This window comes from Pteropus medius, unplaced genomic scaffold, assembly GCF_902729225.1.
Source record: "Pteropus medius unplaced genomic scaffold, Ma_sr-lr_union100, whole genome shotgun sequence".
NCBI lineage: Eukaryota > Metazoa > Chordata > Mammalia > Chiroptera > Pteropodidae > Pteropus > Pteropus medius.
The window spans coordinates 1,172,123-1,195,925 of record NW_024350925.1 but is presented as its reverse complement, the minus strand read 5'-3'; the positions used below and the strand labels follow the sequence as shown (position 1 = coordinate 1,195,925).

Here is a 23,803-nt window from a genome sequence, read left to right as displayed (position 1 = left end):
TCTATAAAGAGGCAAAACTTATATATGCTTGGGTGAAATTTGTATTATTAAAAAAAAGTTATGTCATCAATCCAATATTATCTCATTCACAGATAATTCCAAAAGAATTCAGTTGAAAACATATATTGCCTCCACATACAAATATATAAAGCAAAAGCAAAGTGCAGCCACACAAAAAGCAGAGTTTTTGTCGAAGCAGAGAACGCAGAGATGAGGACTATTTCTCTGAAAGGTAACCCTAATCAAGGCCTTGAATAGAGTTTTCTTTCAAATCATAGGAGGTAATGAACTTTGGGAATGAAAAAACTGGTGACCCACTTCTTCCACAAACTGTTAAGTTCTTGATATCTTATGCTGTAAAACTGTAGGCAGAAAGTTATTGAAACACTCTCAGCTGAGCTGATACGGAATCAGAATCAACAAGCCAATCAGGTTATATGTTTTTGTGGGAAAGCAAGGAACATGTCTATATTAAGTCTCCTGTTCAGAAAGAAGGAAACAGACACGATATCATAATAAAATTATAGCTAACATTGTTAAAGAGTTAGTAAGTGCCTGGCACTCTTCTTCAAAGTATTTACACGTATTTACTCACTGAGTCATCACAGCGACCCCATAAGGTAGGTGCCGTTATTCTTCCCATTGTACAGATGGAGAAGCAGAAGCCCAGGTTACACAGCTAGTAAGTGAGTGGCGAAGCCAGGATATAAACCCAGGAAGACTGGCCCCAGAGCCTATACTGATCCTATCCACTGTACTATACATCTCTCAATATAAGGTTTACACTGAAAGTTACTATAATTTTTCTAATCGTGAATTCATGATTTCTGTTGAAATAACTTACCTGTTTTCAGATGCCAGTATTTCAGGAACTTTTGGAAGAACAAGACGAAACAAACACCTGTATGATAAAGTAATATAAAAAGTGATGCTTACAAGTCAGTAGCTGACGGATGGTCACGGGGATGGGAAGCATGGCAATAAGGAATGCAATTAGCATTAATACATTGGCTAGGCGGAGGGTCAGGGGAGGGAGGGAGCAAGCGGGGGGATCATTTTACTAACTATATAGATATCTAACCAATGTACTGTATACTTGAAACTAATTAAAATTTTTTTAAAAAGTGATGCTTAAGAAGAAACATGCGAAAGAATATACACCAAGTTATTAACCTTGAATACTCCAGGAGGCAGAAGTGGGAAAAGAGAAGGTAAGGAGATTAATTTTATTTTATTTATAGATCTTTGTATTGTTTTAATGGTTGTAATGAAAACATAAATTTTTAATATTGGAAGAGTAATTTAAATAAAATAATTTTAAAATAAAAGTGTTGCTTATGACAAATTTGAATAGTTCCATAGTTCATATCGCTGCCCCAAATCACCTGCTAGAACATCACAGTACGGTATACAAGTCTTTCTATTTTTCTTCCTATAGAGGAACCCAGAACCGGCCTTGGGGTTCCACATAAACTAGGATGACTATTCTCTGAAGGGATCTGGCAGCAGCATTCATTACGAAATGACAAAATAAGGTAGTTTGTAAAGTATCAAACCCTAAAACTCTTTTTTAAAAAATCCCACCTAGCCTGAATAACTTTAAATATTTATCTGACTGAAGGCTTACAAGTATCTCAAGGCTCCTTCTGATACTTTTACATCTATGACTGCATGTGCATTAGGAAGCACGGCCTCAAGTGCAGGTGACCAACAGGACAACCGCTACAGAACTCTTCTGGCTTCCAATTTTTCTCACTGGCATATTATCAGTCACATCATTAGGAGTCATCATGTCCTAACCTCACGTTCCTCTGTTTCACTAGTGTATGTAAAAGTTCCCTTTTGGTAAACCACTTTCCTTCATAAAAAGAGAAAAGGAGGAAAATCAAGTTCAACTGATCTTTTTTTTACTTTAAGCATCCCTCAAATTTGCAGTGTCATTTTTCTCAGAAATAGAAAACAAACCCTAAAATTTGCATGGAACCACCAAAGCCTTCAGCTGAAGGGGTCACACATCCTGATTTCAAACTATACTACAAAGCTAATCAAAACAGCATGGTACTGGCATAAAAATGGTCATATAGACCAATTAAATAGAATAGAGAGCCCAGAAATAAACCTATGTATATATGATCAACTAATATTGGACATGGGAGCCCAGAATACTCAATAGAGGAAAGGTAATCTTTTCAATAAATGGTATCAGGAAAACTGGACATTCACATGCAAAACAATGAAACTGGACCCTTATCTTCTATTACTCACAAAAATTTAACTTGATACAGATTAAAGACTTAAATATAAGACCTGAAACCATAAAACTCCTAGAAGAAAACATAGGGAAAGAGACCCTTGACAATAATTTTTTTGGAAATGACACCCAAACCACAAGCAACAAAAGCAAAAATAAATAAGTAGGACTACATCAAACTAAAAAGCTTCTGCACAGCAAAAACAAATAAACAAACAAAAACCCCAAACCAAAAAAAAAAAAAACTATCAACAAAATGAAAAGGCAACCTATGGAATGAGAGAAAATATTTGCAAACCATATAGCTGATAAGGGGTTAATATACAAAATATATAAGAAACTCATAATGACTCAACAGCATAATGAACAAACAAAACCCTCCAATAATCTGATCAAAAAATGCCAAAGGTCCTGAATAGACATGTTCCCAAAAAGGACATACTGATGGCCAACAGATACATGAAGAGATGGCTCAACATCACCGGTCATCAGGGAAATGCAAATCAAAACCACAGTGAGATATCATCTTCACCTGTTAGAATGGCTATCATCAGAAAGATGAGATAACAAATGTTGGAGAGGATGTGGAGAAAGGGGGACCCTCACGCACTGTTGGTAGAAATGTAAATTGGTGCAGTCACTATGGAAAACAGTACGGAGGTTCCCCCCAAATTAAAAGCATAACTGCCATATGATCCAGCAATTCCACTTCAGGGTATATAGCGAAAAAATCTCTATCTCAAAGAGATCCCTGCACTCCCATGTTCACTGAAGCATTATTCACACTAGCCAAGATGGAAACAATGTGGGTATCCATCAATGGATGAAGGGATAAAGAAAATGTGGCGCGCACAGACACGCACACTGGAATATTATTCAGCCAAATAAAAGAAGGAAATCCTGCCATTTGTGACAACATGTGTGAATCTTGAGGGCATCATGCTAAGTAAAGTACGTCAGACAGAGAAAGACTATGTATTATCTCACTTGTATGCGGGATCTTTAAAAAAAACACACCAAATTCATAGAAACAGAGTAGACTGGTGATTGCCAGAGACTGAGGAGGAAACAGGGAGATGCTGGTCAAAGGGTTCAAATTTCCAGTTACGAGATGAACAAGCTCTGGGAGCTTATGTACAGCAAGGTGACTAGAGTTACGATACTGTATTATACACTTGAAAGTTGCTAAAAGTAAATCTCACCACATACACACAAAATTGCAATTTTGTGAGGTAATGGATGTGTTAACTAACCTCATTGTGCTAACCATTTCACAATGTTATCGAATCATCAGGTTCCACACCTTAAACTTCTACGATGTTATTTGCCAATTATGTCTCAATAAGTCTGGGTAAAAACTCTTAAATACTAAACAGTTGGTATAGTAGGCACTGTCTCAGCCTGATCCCATCAGCACCGTTTCAGTAAAGTTTACAGACCAGGAGTCAAGATGAACAGAAGAAAAAGGGTTACTTACTTTAAACCCGTAAGGACTTGTTGTTGGTCTTCTGAATATTGACATAAATATTCCAGAGCTCTTTTTGCCACAATTTGCTGTTGATGCTAAAAAGGACAAATATGATATGTTAAATTACATCTAAAAGTGGTACTTACAAAATGTTATCTATATTCCTGTCCATTAATGACAAGTAAAAAAATCTAAACCTGTTCATTTTGTATTCTCAGAAGAGCTACTGCAAGATGAAAAGAATGAATCCACGACTGGTTGACAGAACGGAAAAGGTTCACACTGGCCCAGAAACCCCGCCCTCGCTCTCCGGACCCCTCAGAGCCTCACCGCCCCGAGTCCACTAGGACCAGCTTCCTGTGCTCGTCATTCCCATTAATCAGACTCTCGGGTCCAGCTCATTTTCAGTGCCCTCGTCCCCATGAGACTCTGGAAGTCCCTTCTTTTGTCCCCCTCTCCCATTTCTCCCCAACTCCTCCAATCGTCCCACTCCGCTCTCTTAAACTCAGTCCACTGTCAACAAGATCCCATCTAAAAGACGCCTCTTCCCTGACAGTCCCCTCACAGCCTTTCGCTGATGGACACCCAGGTTTCACCAAGGACACAGCTTGCAGTGAAGCCCTCTCGACTGGTGGCTGTTTTCCTCTCCGCAACTTTCTACCTCTAGACCAGGAGATGGAGTTGGTCTTGTTTTTGCTCTTCATCTCTACTTTAAAATCATTTCCTTAACACGCCCAGTTTTGCGTTTCTTGTCATCAGAGGACGTAATCCACCATCCCTCACTGTGGGGGTGACCCACCAGTTCTCGGGAAATTTCTTCTCACTTCTTGATGACCCATCTACTGCTCACAGTTTTCTCCAAAAGCTACTCTGGTCTTAATTTTTGGCATTTTCGATATATACAGAGATGATCTCCTTCACAGCCTCGTCTCTTATTTCCTTGAGTTCCACTCTGCCGGTTGCCTCTGCCATTCACTAGCACAGTCACTCATGGGACCCTGTCATTACTTGACTGCAACACTTCCATACTCCCAGTCAGCAACGGGAATGGCGTGAGCCCCACACCCTCTATGACTCCCGCCACCCTTCGCCTGCATTAACACCTCCAATCCGTTGAGGCTACTGACTTTGCACTGTCCCTCATCCCTCTGATGTCCTCCGCCATATCCAGTTTTAATAGCATGGGGATCAGTTAGAACCACTCCCTCATTCCTTGGTTTGCCTGCCCCTCTGTATTCCTCTGGCAAAACCACAAGCCTAGTTAAACCACTTTCTACTGACTTTTGTGCCTGCATCCATGCAGCTGAAAAGAGGTTGGATAAAAACCCATACAACTACTTTATTTTAAAATTTCCTCAAATGACCGTTAATGCTGCCGGGCAAGCAAACCACATGACCCACGCCATTCACCTCCTTGCTTTTCTGGGTGATAAGTTTACACCGTACCCTCTTCTCCACCCCGATACCTCCTTTCCCACTCTCAGTCAGGTGATCACCTTCTTCCTACTTCACTGAGACAACTGAAACAGGCAGGCAGATGTCCACACGCACCCACTACATCTGCTCACACGCCAGGAACCAGGCACTCTGCCCTCACAACTGCCATCGCAGACGGATTCCCCATGCCTCCTCCTAAAGCCGGTCCCTAAATGTATGCGTGGTGCCCATCGCCCCTTGCCGATTCAAGAACACTGCTCTAACGATTCTTTTTTCTCTCTCGCATTGTCAACGTTTTGCTCCCTTACTGGGCCATTCCCATCGGCATATAATATTCTCATTCATCCATCTCAAACAAACAAATGAACAGACAGACCTCTTGATCCTACTTCTCTCACCAGCTACTGCCCAATTTCTTTTCTTCCCTTTGTGGCGAACTCCTCTGAAGAGCAGTCTATGCTCCGCGCCCTGTTCCTTTCCTTCATTTCTCTCTTGAGCTCATTCCGGTCAGCCTCTTGCCCTACCACTCTATCCGAATGCTCTTCCCAAGCTCACCAGTGAGCCGCATACTGTACATTCCAATGGGCAGTGCTCAGCCCTCGCTGCCTGACCGGTCAGCAACAACATTCAATGGAGTTGGTCACCCTTTCCTCCTTGACACACATTTGGCTTCCAGGACGTGACATTATCCTTGTTTTCTCCTACCTGATGGGTCATTCCCTTTCATTCCCTTTTGCAGGTTCCTCTTTTCCCCAAAGCATTAATGTTCGAGGGCTCCAGGCTCAGTCTCTGGTCCTCTTCTCTGTATACTCTCTATATAGTTACTCTGTTGGTGATCGCGTACACTCTCAGTTTTATGTACCATCTATATACTAATGACTCTTATTAAACTTTTCTCACCAGCCTAGACCTCTTTCCCAAGCTCCCAAGTCATATATCCAACTGACTACTCGTCTCTCTATTGGGATGGTCTAAGACACATCTCAAATGCATCATGGCTAAAACTGAACTCCTGATTTTCCCCCCAAACCTGCTCTATTTGCAGCGTTTCCTAGTTTGGTTAATGGCAACTCCATTTGATGGCCCAGTCTCTTTCTCTTATACCTTTCATCTAATCTAGCAGCACATGCTGTTGGTTTTACATTAAAAATAAATCTAGAACCCAACCATTTATCATTTATCTCCATTGTTATATTCCTCATCTGAGTCACCGTCATCTTTTCCCTGGATTACTACAAAAACTTCCTAACAGGTCTCCTTGCTCCTACCTTGGCTCTCTTATGGACTAGTCTCAATAAAACAGCCAGAGCATTTCCATTAAATCAAAGTCAAATGATGTTACTGCTGAAAAACTCTCTAATGGTACACATTTTCATTCAGAGTAAAAGTCAAAGTCTTTTTACTGGCCTCTAAGGATCTATATAACCCAGACTCTCCATTACCTCTCTGACTTCATCTCTTACTAATCCCATTTGACCGTAACCAAACTGGCTTCCTTGCTGTTTCTGGCACCTACCTTAGGGCCTTTGTACTGGCTGTTATCTCTGCCTAGAATACTCTTTGCCTTCACTGCCCACCATATACATCTACAGGGCCAACTTCCTCAACAATTTCAAGTCTGCGCACAAATGTCATCTTCTCGATGAGACCTATCCTCACTACCCTATTTAAAATAATAACACAGCAATCCCAGCCCACGCCATTCCTGATACTTTTCGTTCTAATCTATTTTTTCTACATCACCTATAAACCTCTAACTTGTTATACAATTTGCTTATTTATTATTCTTATTATCATCTTCTCTCCTCCTTGAATGGAAGCTCTGAGAAGGCATATTACTGTTTTGTTTATTTATTTATCCCAAGAGGCTAGAAGAGTGCCTGGCACATCATAGGTGCTTAATAAATAATTGCTGAATGGGGGATATTCTCACTGGCACTTCAAGTGATATTTATAAGCAAGTGTAGTGAGTGAAAACTGGACTCTATACTTGTTCTTTTGTAGGTATATATCCAATTTCCTGGTTCTCTTCATGCATCTTTCCTCCCATTCTCTAATTCAAACTACTTTAGGTTTTTTATTCTGATTCTTTCTCCTCATTAAAACCATTTTCCTATTCAGAAACACAGTTCCATAATTCTTCCACTGGCTTTATTCTGCTTTCCATATCAAATGTAAATTTATAAACCTTCCTTTCAAAAGACATTCGTCTTTGGGTTCTTCGCTACTGAATTTCTCTCATTTCCTCCTCCTCACTATCCTATACAAACACACCCAATATCTGCATCTGCCAAGTAGTTTTCTTCCTCCAAGAGTTCTATTACCCTATTTATTAAACATCGAAACACATATCATTCAAACTGTATTTAGTAACTACTTTGGGCAAGATGCTGGGCTAGGTGCTAGAAATATGGTCCTCGAGGATCTCACAATTCAGTGTGGACAGATGAGCCACATATCAGTAATGGAAGGCAGAATACATGATTAAAGACAAAATAACTAGCATACACATTAAACTACTGAAATTCAGAACAGAAAGAGAGCACTGAAGACTGGAATTAATTTGGGAAGTCTCTACCGTGGAGGGAAACCTCAGACTGGGCTTTGAAAAAGGCAGCACTGAAATGAGTGAGAACATTTTTTGAAGGATCAGATGGTATAAATGACACATGGAAAAAAAATGTGAATGGCCTGTTGGAGAGACATTGTGTTTGGTTGGACTGATGAAGGGTTTATGTCTCAACCATTCTAGATCTTGTGCCTAATGTAATGGTGTCTTATATTACTATGGTGTATCGATGCGGGTATGAACAAAACCAACTCCATCTCTATGTCCTGGAATTCATTTCCCTTTTAAGTTTCATGCTGTGACCTTTGACCAACCTCACTGTCCTTAGTAAGCATATCAAAGCCTTCTAGTTGACAATTATCTGTATTCCTTAATACGTAGCCATAAAGATTTTTGTTAGGAACAGCCAGAATGGCATGATACCGGAAATAAGTATCAATCTGGTAATAGTATCGATTATAAACAAACATCTATCACAAGACCGCCAGGAGGTATGGCCCCTGGCACTACTGCATTCTTTCTCCCTTTATCCAGTCAGTCATTAGTACTCGAGTATATCCTAAGAAAGGACTGTAACAGGGGCTGGTGGTGGAGAATAACCTGTGCAGAATTGCTGGATCGTCTGTTCCGCTCCGACCCAATCTTCCTGTAAGTAAATCAACCTAAAAATAATTCTGTGACATTCTATGGAGTTGCTTGCTTCATTTTTCGGTCTTAAAATACCTTCTCGTTATGGTGGCTGTTACACCTTTGCCCCACCATCGGACATATGATGACGACGTAGGGGAGTAATATGATATAAAGTAGAAGAGACAGTTGCTGTGACCAGGCCGTACATATGTTAGTAAGAACAGAAACACTGTATTTGTAGATCGAGCTTCACAGATTAAAAATTACACGTTCGGCCATCTTCTTGGTTAATTTTCACAATAATTCCGGAGGTAGGTATTATCTTTATTTTGCAAATGATGAAATTAAGAAACAAAGAAGTTAAGCACCTCAGTGGTAGAGCCAATACTCAAATCTAGTCTATCACCGAGTCCAAGAGCTCTGCTTTTCCAAATCTTATATACTAGGAAGACCAGAATTTTGTAAGCACAAAACAGGGCTGCGAGTATTTTATTTCTCATCTAAAGTTGTTCTGTGGTTAAGAACTAAAAAGGTCCACAGAGCTTTAAACTGTTTTTTTTCCCCTAAATTGATGAGAAAGATAAGTTTCCAAATAGATAACTACTATATTTATTTACATGGTATAGTGTTTTAAGTTTCTTTTTAAAATTAACGTTTTGCTATATTTGTTTGTTTTTTTTCTGTAGTTTTAAGCACAAATCTGTTACCTCACTTTGTTTCATTTACTTTACATTATAAAGAAATGAAGAGAAATAAAGCAACTCTGCAACCAAGCTTGGTGTGAAAACTATGAGGCAAAACAGTAAAGGAAGTGAAGGAAGTCATGCCCTGTGCCTAATTGGTGACGACGCCATTAGATGTCTCTGAAAAATCAAAAGGAGTTAAAAAGCTCAAAAATGGATTCTTAAGAATTACCTCTAGCGCAAACTGGGCAGCTAAACCGAGGAGCATGATAGATGTACTTCTCTCCTTAACAAGCTTATACCCTCCTCTTCCCTCTCCAGGTGTTATTAAGCTCTCTAAAGTAATAACTGCCTGCAAAGCTGGAAAACAAGGAAACAATTCAAAAAATGAGATACTCTTATCAAAGATAATAGCTAGCAATGGTTAATTTTATCACAATGACTTTGGAACTCATTTTATGAGGGAGTTACAAAATAGTCACAGGGAATTGACGTACAGCACAGGGAATACAGTCAATAATATTGTAATTACTGTGTACAGTGCCAGATGGGTACTAGACCAGTCAGGGGAATCACTTTGTAAATCATATAACTGTCTAACCACTATGCTGTACATCTGAAACTAATATAAAATAATATTGAATGTCAAAAAAAGGGAGCCTGAAGTAATTTTTTCTCTGCATCTTGATTGTGATGGTGGTTACATGACTATAAGCATTTGTCAAAATTCAGAATTATTAATATAAATAAACCTCAGAATCATATACTAGGCAAAAGTAAATTTGATATGTATCATTAATAAACATGACTTTAAAATGGTCACAGATAACTAGAGAAAAAATAAAAAGATTGAGCTGATGCTATGTTTAAAAAGTAAAATGATTTTATTTTAATAGAATGCTGAAAAAAAAGGTTTAATAAGAAATCTTTTTCTTTTTTTTTTTTGCCATTGCTGCTGGCAAAAATTTTCAGGTTCTTTTATCCTACAATATAATGTAGCAAAGTCTCTAATGAAACACTGATGATGGACATGACAGCAATATTATCCTGAAAAAGAGCCAATTTCAATTTGCTACTCTTTAATTAAAATACAGGTATTACTTTACTCTTCTTGAATATTTCTTTTTCAGTACAGAATAAATCATCTTCCTTTTTCTTATGGATTGAATACCAGAGTCCATCGCACATAACAGGTATTCATAAATAGTTGCTTAATTAGATTAGTATAAATTCCATTTGGATCCATTAATTCAAGCTTCTTAATTTCTCAACCTGTGTCCTTGACAAAGAACGACCAGACTGGAGCTCAAACTGCTCCAGGATGCACTCAGCTACTCTGAAGGCTGAACGGGAATAAGTTCGCAGCACAGGCAGGTCTGTAATCAAGTCAAGATACCTGTGTATGCAGACATACAAGCTAGGGAGTTCTGTCTAACCTCACCAAAAGGACACGGTGCTAATGGGACCAAGGTCATGTGAGTAATTCTAGCACTGTTAGCTTCGTGGAGAGAAACTCCATTTCAAGGCCAAATCTCCCATCAATCTCCTCCCAAATAAGTGAAAATACTCAAACGGCACCCTGGAGACTTCCACTCTCTAAAGACAATTCTTCTCATCCTATCCCCCACAGCTTTTTAAACTTAATTTTTGAATAGCTTGGTTCAAATAACAAAGTACAAAAAAGTACTTTGACAAAGTACACAGTGACAAGATTGCACCCCTAATTCTGGTCCCACATCTGCCTATTCCTACCCCCTCAAGGTAGCCCCTGTTTTTTAACCTTATGTAAACTTCCACAGTTTCTTTTTGCATGGTTATATTATCTTTATCTAGGAAAGCTAGAAATATATATATATATATATATATATATATATATATATATATAAGCTTCACTGCCTTACAATTTTTTTTCTATTATGCTCAAAGAGGATTATATAGTCTTAGTGTTAACAGTCAAATGTAAGTCAAAAATAACATTTATACCTCTGTCTGTGTCGCCGTCGATGACTGAAATCTTGAATACATAAAATTGAGTGAAAATATTTCCAGGATCATATTTTTCAGCTTCTTCCACTGCTTCTCTAGCCTGAAAAAAATATTGAGTTTCTTTTAAAAAGCTTCTAAGAAGTCCTTACTGTGTTTCACTAATATTAACATAGTCATAATGGCTGAGTGATACTCATAATAACAAGACATGAATCTAAGAAAAGTCTTTAAAGAACAGTGTTCTGTTAAAATGCTAGAAACAATGAGTCCTGCTTCTGAAAACATTGTGGGTGTCAGATGAACCCCCCTACTGAAAACAACCAAACATGTTGGGTAACATTTTTTTAATTCCAAAATCAACTGATAATATATGTAAAATAATTACCAAGCAAAATATTAACTAAAGAAAGCTAGTGTGAACATATTAATATCAGACAAAAATGACGTTAAGGTAAAAAGAAATAACAGAAATAAAGAGAATTGTTTCACATCAATAAAAACTGCAATTAATGAGAATATATTAACAGTTCTAAATTTGTATGCATGAAAAGTATAGCCTTAAATATATAATGCAAAAATGACATTAGATGGAGAAATAGATAAATTCAAAATTATAATAGGACATTTTAACACCTTATATCTCAGTAATTGATAATCACACAAAATATGATCTTGGATACAGAAGATTCAAATAAAATGGATGAGAAAAAATTTAGACTTGAAAAATAAATTTCTATTAAACACACACAGAATATTTACAAAAATGGACCATATACCTAGTCACAAAGCAAATCTCAACCAAGTTCAACAGCCCAAAATCAATTACAATGCAATTAAGGTAGAAATCAATTACTAAATAGATGTCAAGAAAATCCTCATGTGTTTCAAAATTAGAAATATTTTCACATAATTCCTGGTTTCAAGAAGAAACCATAAGGATAAATGAAAAATACTTTTGATTGCATGACAAAAATATTACATATCAAAACTTGTGGACTGAGTATGAGGGATATTCAGAAAGGCTGTTATGTCCTAATTCTTTTCTGGGCAGTGGTTACAAGAGTTTGTCCACTGTGATAATTCATCAGGCTGTACACTTACATTTTGTTTATTTTTCTCTATATAGGTTATACGTCAATAAAAATTTACTTAAAATATCATGGGCTACAGCTAAAGCAGTACTTAGAAGAAAGTGTATTAAGTATATTATGTAATAAATATATTTCAAGATCACTGTAAATTAATGAGCTAAGGATCTGTCTCGAGGAGTTAGAAAAAGAATTGCAAGATGAATCTGAAAAAATATAAAGAAGAAAACTATAAAGATACTAGCATAAATTGCTGAAATACAGAGCAAACATACAGTAGAAAGGATGTACAAAGCAAAAACTACACTTAAAAATGGTTAAGATGGTAAATTTTCTCACAATTAAAAAAATCAATTTCTATATACTAGCAATGAACAATTGGAAACTGAAATTAACCAAAGTGAGACCCTTTGCAATATTGTCACAACATGAATTCTTGAGAAAAACTTATCAAAATATGTGTAAGATTTTGCTGGAAACTATAAGATATGGATGAGAGAAATTAAAACAAACCTAAATAGAGAGCAATGCTGTGTTAGTAGACTGGAACATGATATTAAGATGTTAACTGTCCTCAAATTGACCTATAGATTCAATGCAGTCCTAATAAAAACCCACCAGGCATTTTTTATAGTAATTAACAAGCTAACTTTACAATTTATGTGGAAATATAAAGGACTTAGAGTAGACAAAAGATTCTGAAAAACAAAGTTGAGGACTGACTCCGCTTGATTTAAAGACTTACTATAAAGCTACAATAATCAAGGGAGGGAAGTATTAACATAAGGATAGACACATAGAATTAATGGAACAAAATAGAGTACAGAAGTAGATCCAAATATTCATGATCAATTGATTTTTGACAAAGGTGCCAAAGTAATTCAATTAGCTAAGGAGAGTCTTTCAATACTGGTGCTAGAACAACATGTATCTATATGGGAAAAAATGGACCTTGATCTTTATATCTCACTGTGTCTCTGCTCCTACCTCTCTCTGCCTCTCTGCCTGCTTCCCCTCCCCTCAGTCTGTCTCTGTCTCTCTCTCGCACACATGCACACATATTAACACAAAATGGACTACCGGCCTAAACACAAAAGCAAAAACTATAAAACCTCCAGAACGAAGCACAGCAGAAAAATTTTCCATCTCAGGACAGGGAAAGATTTCTTAGTACGCGATAAACATAAACCATAAAAATATAATAAATTTGACTCCATTAAATCAAACCCACAACACACCTACTAGAATTGTGAAAGTTAAAAAGGACCGAGAATATCATATGCGGCAAGGATGTGGATGAAGTGGCACTATTATCCACTGCTGACAGGACTGTAAAAGGACACATCTCCTCTGGAATACAGCTCGATAGTTTCCTATAAACTCAGACACACACTTACCATATGACCCAGCGATTGCACTTCTAGATATTTCTCCATGAGAAATTAAAACAAATATCAATACAAAAACTTCTACCTTGAATGTTCATAATAGCTTTATTCACAATGGCTTCCAATTGGAAACAACCAAAATGCCCTCAACTGATGAATGAATAAACAAACTGCAGTATATCCATGCAACGGAACATTAGTCAGGAATAAAAAGGAACAATCTATTGATATATACAACGACATGAGTGAGTCTCTAAAACATTATGTTGAGTGAAAGAAGCCAGATACCCAAAAAGCACGTACTGTACGATTCCATTTATATGGAACGCTGGGAAAGATAAATCTAATTGCTAGTGACAGAAAGCCTATCGGTCAATGCCTGAGGCTGGGAGTGGACATGGTGACTGACTGGGAAGGAGCACGAGAAAATCTTTTGGGATGATGAAAGTATTTTATATTTAGATTGGGTTGTTGGGTACACTGGGGTACATATTTGTCAAAATCATCTAATTACACACTTAAAATGAGTGCTTTTATGTAAATTACACTTCAACAAATTTGATTTTTAAAAGAAATTAATAATGATTTGTAAGGGTCCCTTTAGTTCTAAAATTCAATGACCTGTGAACTAAAAAACTACACAAAATCTTCTTTGACTATTACAGATTTTAGTAGATTATACTGCAATCTTAAAACAATATGGTTGGAGGACACTTCGAAGTTCTCTTAGTCAAAAAATCCTTCTAATACTTGAACCTCCTCTGTAAAATAGTCAATCTGCCTATCTCTCAGAGAGAGGGAATTCACTAACACTTAAGAAAATCCATTTGTTTTTAGACAGGTCTAATCATTAGACAGTTTCCTTATGATGACCTGAAATCTCACTCCTTGTAGTTCTCGCCCATAAAAACATGCACGAAATAAATCTTATTCTCTTATTCCTTGACGGCCAATCAATTACTAGGAGGAAGCTATCATGTTCCTCCTTAAATGTTCCATTTTCCAAGTTTAACATACATATTCCTTAAGCTGTTCTTCAAATAAGATGGATTTGAGTGCGCTCGCCATCCTGAGTGCCTTCCCCTTGGCACATTAGGGTTTGTCAACATCTTTCTTCTAAAGTATTGCCCCCCATCCCAAGTCCAACCAAATATTCCAGATATGGTGTAACCAGAGCAGAATACATGGTGATTGCCTCCCTTCTTCTACATAGTCTATTTCTATTGATGCAACCTAACTTGAATGAACCTCCCCAGGATTACTGGCTAATGTTGATCCTACAGTCAACTAACAACCCTGAGTGTTTCACATGTGCTGCTGTTAAGCCAGATTTCATCTATTCTGTTCTTGCACAGTTGGTTTTGAGGATACAAGTAAAGGATGTTTGTCTTCGTCTTGTTAGAATGTCATCGTTTCAGCCCATTGAGGTCCCTTCAGATCTGACTCTATCTTCTGACATAAGTTATTCTTTGCAGCTTCAGTTCAGATGTATAGTCAATCAGTTTCACAAAGGTCCTCATCTATGTATTTTTATTCTAAGTTCATATGATATATACAATTTGATATTCAATTGTATACTTTTATTACCTTCTAATTATTTCATATCTGTAAATCCTGTGTTCTAGAAAGGATCATGCTTTCTACTTATTCTATACTACCAGGCACAGATTAAGCATTCAATAAATATCTGCTGACTTGAAAACTCAATGACGGTATTTTTACAGTACAGCTGTATCAAGAATGAGCCACAATCTACCTTCATCTCATGTTTACTGAAGAGCTAACTTTCTTTAACATGCATACAGATCCATTGGTGGGCAAGACTATATCCCCGCCAAAGCATCACAGAATCACTTCAAAATCAACAAGCAGTTATAGTACAAACAGAGGCCACAGCGCCATCTAGTGAACATTACTGGTTCACTTCTTTTGATCACAAGCTTATTCTCAGTCCTGTAACCGAAAGGCACGATTTTTAGAACTTCATATATTAAACAGAACCAATATAAAAAACCTGCATGTGAGACGTGATTGTTTTAACTTTAGGTCATATAAATACTCTATAAATAGCCTCGTCTTGTGACAATGGTCAGTCTTATCACCATACTAGGCTTTGAGACTGTGCTTTGTTTTACCAATCTATAGTAGTACTGATGACACACATGTACCTAAACCACAGTTGCAAGCTAAGGATGGGATTTCTGTACTGAGTTAAAGAAAACTCAATTGTGCGTTACCATCAGCTTATATAGGCTATCACCAAAACAATCCATTATCTGTCTCTTAATGAAAATTAAGGTTTTATAATGATTTATAGCCAAATCCCATTATATCAAGCTGCAATAAACTGCTCCTATACTTAGAACACAAGCCCATTTGTCCCATACTAGGTCTGTCCATTTAAGCGTATGACTTGCACAAACCAAAAACTCAAAAATCCCCAAAATAATATAATAAAATTAGGGTACTGGGCTTAAGGTACTACAAACTCCCCAAAGTAAAGTTTAAGTCTATGAAACTACATATTTTAATATTGTCTCATATAAAGTACTGGAGATACTCAATGGATAATGGCAATTAAAATTTTACATTTATACAACTTAGAAAAAACAAAGAAATTACCTATATTTAATATATTGTTATCTCAAAATGATGTTGTCAAATGTATGAACTCATAAATATGTAACATAATCTACTAAGAGTTCAGTGGAACATATTCTCCAACTCCTCTGACATGCCCAAATTAACTTGTGACCTATAAGTCAATATTTCATTTTAGAGCAAAATAAAATAAAATGTGTTTTCTTCTTCTCAAAGAGAAAGAAACTAGAGAAAGGAATAATGTGCTAATTTTTTAAATAATATAATCTCATTCAGTTCTGATAATCAAGGGCACTCACTGATCTTGATCACTTTTAATTTCCAATTATCCACAGTAGCAAGGACAGAAAGAGCATGAACAAATGGAATTCCTAAATCAGAAGAAATGAATTGACTGGTATTTATTGAGTCTCTATGACTATTTCCTAATGTAATGAATGCTTACTATGTATTAGGCTCTATGTTAGACAGATCAGGGAAAATAAAGATAAGATATGGTCCCTCTCCTCAAAGAGGTCATAAGCTAATGGTGGGGGAGGGTAAAACATATAAACAAATAACTAGAATACAAGTCAGAACATAAGTACCTAGGTATAAACAGAACTGTTACAAAGTCTTAGAGGAAGAGCAATTCTCAGAAATTTCCTAAGGAAGCTAAGACTATCATTAGGAGGTAGGCTTTGAAAACAATAATTTTAAAAGGTAGGGATGCAGGGCAGAGGTTATTTGCAATAGAGAAGCAAGAGGAAGGTGCAGAGGCAGAAAAGCACGGATCATGGTTAGAAAGCAGCAGGTCCTCCAGTTGAAGACAAACACAGTACATACGTAAAGGAAATAAAACAGGATTATTTAATTTACAGATTATAAAGGACCTTAAGTACTAAGAAATTTGACCTTTATTTACAGTGAGCCAGTGAAGATTACGGAGCAAGATAAAACAATCAGATGATTATTCCAATAGTCTCAGAAATAATGAGGGCTTGGACTAGGGTGATGAGATGAAGAAGAAAGAGGAGAGAGCTGGCAAAAATATTTCAGAGGTAGAATTGATCAGACTCAGCACATGATTGAACATAGGGGGAGAAAAAGGAATCCATGACACTAAGACTTGGGTCTTAGATAGCTGGACATATACCCAAAGACAGTAGAAGAGTGAATGTGGGGTATGAGAGAGAGATCAAAGCTAGAGATTAGATTTGGGAATGAAGTGTTGAAGCTAAGAAAACAGTTGCTATGTTACTGAGGGGAGAGTATACAGAACATAGAAAAGAAGGAACCAGAGGACAAATTCACTAAACAAATGTTTATTGAAAATTTACCATGTACCAAACTTGGTTGTGGTTATTAGGGATAAAATGGTGAATGAGATAAACATAGTACCTGTCCTCATCCAACATTTATTTGGTGAAAAGAGATTAGCTAGTAACAGAAATAGAAAAGGAATAGTCAGAGTAATAGGATTAAAAGATGTCACAGAACCCAAAGGGAGTTTCCAGAAAGAAATAGTTGACAGAATTATACTGTTTTGTGCTGGAGAGATCAGAGGACAAAGAGTACTAAGAAAAGGTCATTAAATTTGATCATTAAAAGATCACTAGTGATCTTCCTAAGAGCAGGTTACAGAATCATAGGCGGAAAAATCAAGAGAGGAGTTGATAGTGAAGTCAAAAGTTTAAGAATCATCCTCGAGTCTCTTTCTTTCCTAACCTACATCTGGTATGTCAGAGAAATCTGTCAGAAATCTGACCACTTCTCACCATCCACAATTTTTCCGCCCTGGTCCACGACACTATCATCTCTTGCCTAGATAATTTCAATGGCCTCCTAACTGGTCTCCCTGCTTCCTCCCTTGCACCCACCCTAGTCTATTCAACACAGCGGCCAGAATGATCTTACTAAAATAAAAGCCAGTGCTTTCCCATGTCACTCTTCTGCTCCAAATCCCCCCAACGTATGTAAAATGTAACTGAAAAATAAACTTAATTAAAAAATAAACTAAAATTTCGACCTTTCATTCCTCTTCAAAAACATCTAATACTACCCTCTCCTGCTTAATTTTCTCCTTAGTTCTTATCAGTATTTAATATATCAGGGGTTGGCAAACTATAGCCTATAGGCCACATCCAGCCCACCATCTATTTTTCGCACAGTCCATAAGCTAAAACTGGTTTTATATTTTTGAAAAGTTGAAAAAAAAATGAAAAGAAAAATAATATTTTATGACACAATAAAAATAAAGGAAATTTAAATTTTAGTGTTCCTAAATATGAAGTTTCATTGAAACACAGCCAAGACGATTTGTTTACATACGGTCTATGGCGGCTTTCATGAGACAACAGCAACAGAGACTACATGGCCTAGAAAGTCTAAAATATTTACTATCTGATTCTTTACAGAAAATGTGCTGACTTTTGTAACATACCACAACATTTATCTTTGTATTGTCTGTTTCTCTTGGTAGAATATAAAATCCATGACTGTAGGAGTTTTGCCTATTCATTACTATATCTCCAGTGCCTAGTACAGTACTTAACATGTAGTAGGCAGTCAATAAATATTTTCTGAATGAATTAATGAATACTGAAAAAATATAGGCGGTTAATTTCAGGTTAAAACGTTTGGTGATGAAAGGAAAGACAAAGAGAGAACTATAATTTAAAGAGGATGATAAGGTCGAAGAATAATGAAAACCTCAAAAATATATAGTGATGGGGAAAGAAATAGTCAAGAAAGAAAGATTAAAGAGCTAAGGTTGAGATTTCTAGAGAAGGTCCTCAGAGAAAGTTACTTCTTTCTCAGAGAAATGGGAGAAGAAAGGATGAGTAAAGAAGAGAAAAGTTGATGAAGTTCATGTCCGTTGCTACAAGCTCAGAAAATTACAAGATACAGTTTTCTGCTAAAAGAAAGGATAAGTCATGGGGGCTAAAGGACAAGAAAATGTTTCGGAATCACCTTTGCGAGGAATATGATACAAAGCCAACAATAATTAGTTTTACTGAGTGCCGAGCTGAAAAACCATGAAAGTTTAGCATATCCAATAAACATGGTTTCATAAATTTTCTGAACAATGTTCACATAGCTCAAGGGAAAAAGTGAAAAAAAGACAGACGATGAAAATTAATAAGGCTAGGTGGGAATAGTAAAATATAAAGAACTGTGTAATTTTTTTTTTACCTTTCTCTTTGTCCTAGTACATACGAGAGTATTCCTCCCATATGGAGAGTATTAAATCAACCGTTGGTAAGTTCGAGAAAGGAAGAATGAAATGGAAAACTACATTAACAGTAATCAGCAAGGTTTCCTTGAACATTGTCAGAATAACCTTTGCCTTCACTGCCAATCTCGCCTTAAATGATATAGTCGTACACTGAGTATGCCTCATTTCCCACTCTCCTCTTCTTCCCTTCCTCGCTACTAACAGCATTTGAACTCCCAATTACAGGCTCAGGCCTATATTAGGCCTCGAGAATCAAACTTGACATTGGTTAGAGGAGATTTATGAACCACTGCCTCCAGTCTTGGGAGACTATATCTAGTTACTTTGTATTCCCCTATGGTAAATGTATCCCAGCCTGGCCCCTTATGCCTGAGCTCTACTCTTAGAAACAGCCTCATATTCCAGGTTGGAGCACCACCTTCTCTTTCTCATCTATCTACACGTATCCCCAACACCCCAAAGATTAGAATCCTGCCTCTATGGTTGAAGATCTGTTCACTGATACATTTATACAATGCCCACTACTTGTGTACCTAACTTATGAAATACTTTCAATACTTAGACTTCCCTCGTTGCCATGATCTGCTTATCTGCCCATTAGGATTCCCTGATGCCAGCTGCTTGGCTGAATTGAAGGCATCTATCTCTTGTTCATCTCTGTAACCTCAGAGACTAGCACGGTGTACATACTGTGTTTTTTCTATGTCGACGATCTGGTTAGGTATTCTTCCCTGGCCTACAGATGCACCCATCCCCTCAACTGGCATGTCTCGCTCTAGGCTCTGGTCCTTCCCAATGTGCCAGGCTAACATACATCATGGAAATTACAAAAATGTTAAGTCAGCCAGCTGTAGGCAACTATCTTTCTGAAACAGTTAATGATATCCTGTGCAGAAAGATAATGAATGAGGTAACAAAATCTGTATGATAATCTTCAAGTCTTTAAGTAAACAGTGGTCAACTATCTTTATGAAACAAATGCTAGCTTGTGCAAAGCTATGATGAATTAAGTTAAATTTCAACTTCTCTTCCAGGACTATAAATTTATAACATATAAACTAAATGGTATATATTCTTTTGAAAGAAAATCTGAAGTATTTAGTCAGATAAACAACTCTTTAAAGTAAATAAATCTTCAAAGGAAGTGTCTGGAATTACAACCCTTAACCACATACTTTCTCCTAAACTTGTCATTAAACTTGAAAAGCAACAAAAACCTTCATATTTTATCTGTGTCCACACTTGTCCTAATTATTTGTCTTCCTGTTTTTTGTCCTTTCACAAGCCAATACCATCTCCTGATAACAAAAGGAAGAAATGTTCCAACTGCTTTAGGAAGTATGAATGGTTCTATCCTTAAATAAATTTTCATCTTTTACTTTCAAGAATTTTGTCCTAATAAAAACTCAATTGCTGAACATTTTCTAGAGTGGATACAAAGGCAGTAATAACCCAGAAAGTAAAAGAATGACCATTTCACCCAAGCATTTGTTCTCAGCCAAATGTGACAATATGCCATAAAATTTAGTCTGCTTCAAAGGACAATATTATAGATGGTTAGTAGCAGATAACTTTGTTCAGGGGTTCCAATGATATATTACCTTTCAGAACAGAGTGCAAAATATAAACAATAAGTCATAGAATTTATAATCTCCCAAATTCTATCTCCTTTTGGGAATTCCACTGATTAATGTGTAGAGTGTGTAAATCAAGAAAATACCATTTGACTGAATCCTGTATGAGGGAACTCTCAGATATCCTAATCTAACAGGAAGTCATACCACTGCAACTACCTCTCTGCCACTGAGCATGACATTTGCTGCCCTTGAAAAAGAGATGAATCAACAGACCTTATCGAGTTGTTCCAAACGCAGGTAACAGGAAGCTAAGTTCCTCTTCAGCTTGGCCAAGTCCAGATCCCTTTGATCATGTTCATAAAATCTCAGAGAATAACAGTACCACTGTAGGGCATCATCATATCTTTTTACCTAAAGTTAAAAAAGAAATAACAAAATCACACAGATATCTCTACATTTGACCCTAGTTTTTCCAAGTCACCTCTAGAAACAAACAAAAAAGGTATTGTTTTCTTTTTCAGACAACCAAAACACAACACTCTCTCTGGTTGAGTTCTAAGTGCATTTAATTAACACTCTTAATAATCAGTATAAGTTATAAAGTGACAATGAATATTTTCTATTCTTCCCTTCCATTAGAAATCTCACAAAAATCAACAAAATTAAAAGACAGCCAATGGAATGGGAGAAAATATTTGTAAACCAAATATTCAATAGGAGGTTAATATCCCTAATTTATACAAGGAACTCCTACAATAGCAAAAAAAAAACAGATTTAAAAATAGACAGAAGATCTGAACAGACATTTTTCCAAAGACAATATACAAATGGCCAACAGGTACATGAAAAGGTGCTCAACATCAATAATAATCAGAGAAATGCTAATTAAAACCACAATGAAATATCACTTCACACTTGTTAGAATGGCTATTATCAAATAGACAAGAAATAACGAGAGTTAGAGAGGATGTGGAAAAAAGGGAACCCTAATACACTGGTGGTGGGAATGTAAACTGCTACGGCCACTTATGGAAAACAGTACAGAGGTCTTTCAGGAAATTAAAAATAGAACTGCCGTATGATCCAACAATCTCGCTTCTGGGTATATATCTTAAGAAAATTAAATCATTATTTCAAAGAGATATCTGTATTTCCATGTTCAGTGCAGCATTATTCACAATAGCCAAGGTGTGGAAACAATCTAGATGTTTGTTTATAGATGAATGCATAAAGTATGGTACATGTATACAAAGGAACATTATTCAGCTATATTAAAGGGAAATCCCACCATTTGTGACAACGTGGATGAACCTGTGAAATAAGCCAGGCAAAGATAAACATTGCATGGAATCATTACCTGTAGAATCTAAAGAAAAAAGTCAAACTCATAGAAACAGAGAGTAGAATGGTGGTTGCCAAAAGTTGGAGGATGGGGAGACATTGGTAAAAGGGTACAAATTTTCAGTTGTAAAATGAAAAAGGTCCGAGGATCTAATATATAACATGGCGACCATGGTTGATAATACTGAATCCTATAATTGAATTTTCCTTAGAGAGTAGAACTGACGTGTTCTCACTAAAACAAAGGGAGTGGGGCAAATGCATGAGTGATGGATATGTTCATTAAATCAACTATTAGGACACTTTTACAAAGTATACATATGTCACATCAAATCATCAAGTTGTACACTTTAATCATATTATAATTTTTGTCTTCTAAACCTCAATAAAGCTTCAAAAAAATGAAATTTCACACATGGGATGAAGAGCATGAGAGGACAGTAAGCCACCCTAGAAAATTCTCAGTATAATTTAAAAGTTGTTAAAATAATGATAAAAAGTTTAAAAAAGAACACCCATGATTCGCCATGCTAATACAGCTATGTTTTTTCTACATTCCATTTTAAATTTATCTTTTTGTATTTCATATAGTTGTAATCATAATTCATATTAGAATTTCATGTTCTATTCTATTTAAATTTTTGTAAATATTAATCTAAGTTGCTAGTCTTCACAGTTGTCAATTTAAGGAATACAGAGCATTCGATTAATACACGATGATTTTCTTAATGTTGGATATTTCATTAATTTCCAGGTTTTTCACTATTATAATTATATATTCATACAAGATATATTTTTTTTATTTTTGAGGTACGTTAAAATTTTCAGTGATAACAAGCTAGTGGGAAAAATCGAATAGAAATAACCCAGATGACTTTTTAAGCTAAGAACATTCACATTGCCCATGCACACCAAAGTAACGTAGATGAGTCCCTTGTACCCTATCAAGAAGCTTCACATTTTTCAAGGAATAACAGGAGTCATTATCACCTAAAAGGAATAAGACACTTTTCAATTAGGAACAACTGTGCTGAGTAGATACAATGCTGCCTTTGACTCTTCAGAATTAAGATTCTTCTCCAGTTGTTGGAACTGGGAGTTTAAGAAATTATTCGGCAAGACTGGAAAATGAGGGGAAAAAAAAGACTCAATATGACAAGGAATTCTGAAGTACTTTTTCACCAATTCAGTAAAGAAATATAGGTCCCCTTGGTATTCTGCTGAGTGGAGTAAGTCAGACGAAGGCAAATACCATATTATTTCACTTATATGTGAAATCAAAGAACAGAATAAACAAGCAAATGACACAGGAACAAACTCATACATACAGAGAACATTCTGATGTTTGCCAGATAGGAGGAGGGTTGGGGAGGTGAGTGTAAAGAGGGAAGGAATTAAGAAGTACAAATTGGTAGTTACGAAATAGTCATGGGGATATAAAGTATAGCATAAAGAATATAGCTAATAATATTTTAATAACTATGTATGGTGTCAGGTGGGCACTAGATTTCCTGGGGTGATCACTTCATAAGATATATTAATGTCTAATCACCATGGTGTACACCTG

General features: G+C 36.5%; 1 protein-coding gene across 1 annotated transcript in view; it reads right to left on the bottom strand.

Moving 5' to 3' along the window:
- TEX11 (testis expressed 11) overlaps positions 1–23,803 on the bottom strand; it is a 144,167-nt gene that overhangs the window by 36,301 nt on the left and 84,063 nt on the right. The window contains exons 17-21 of the mRNA XM_039841737.1: positions 21,169–21,306; positions 11,022–11,124; positions 9,271–9,398; positions 3,729–3,814; positions 845–901 (exon numbers count right to left, since the gene is read on the bottom strand). Of these exons, the coding sequence (XP_039697671.1) occupies positions 845–901; positions 3,729–3,814; positions 9,271–9,398; positions 11,022–11,124; positions 21,169–21,306 (512 nt within the window). The remainder of the gene's footprint in view (positions 1–844; positions 902–3,728; positions 3,815–9,270; positions 9,399–11,021; positions 11,125–21,168; positions 21,307–23,803) is intronic.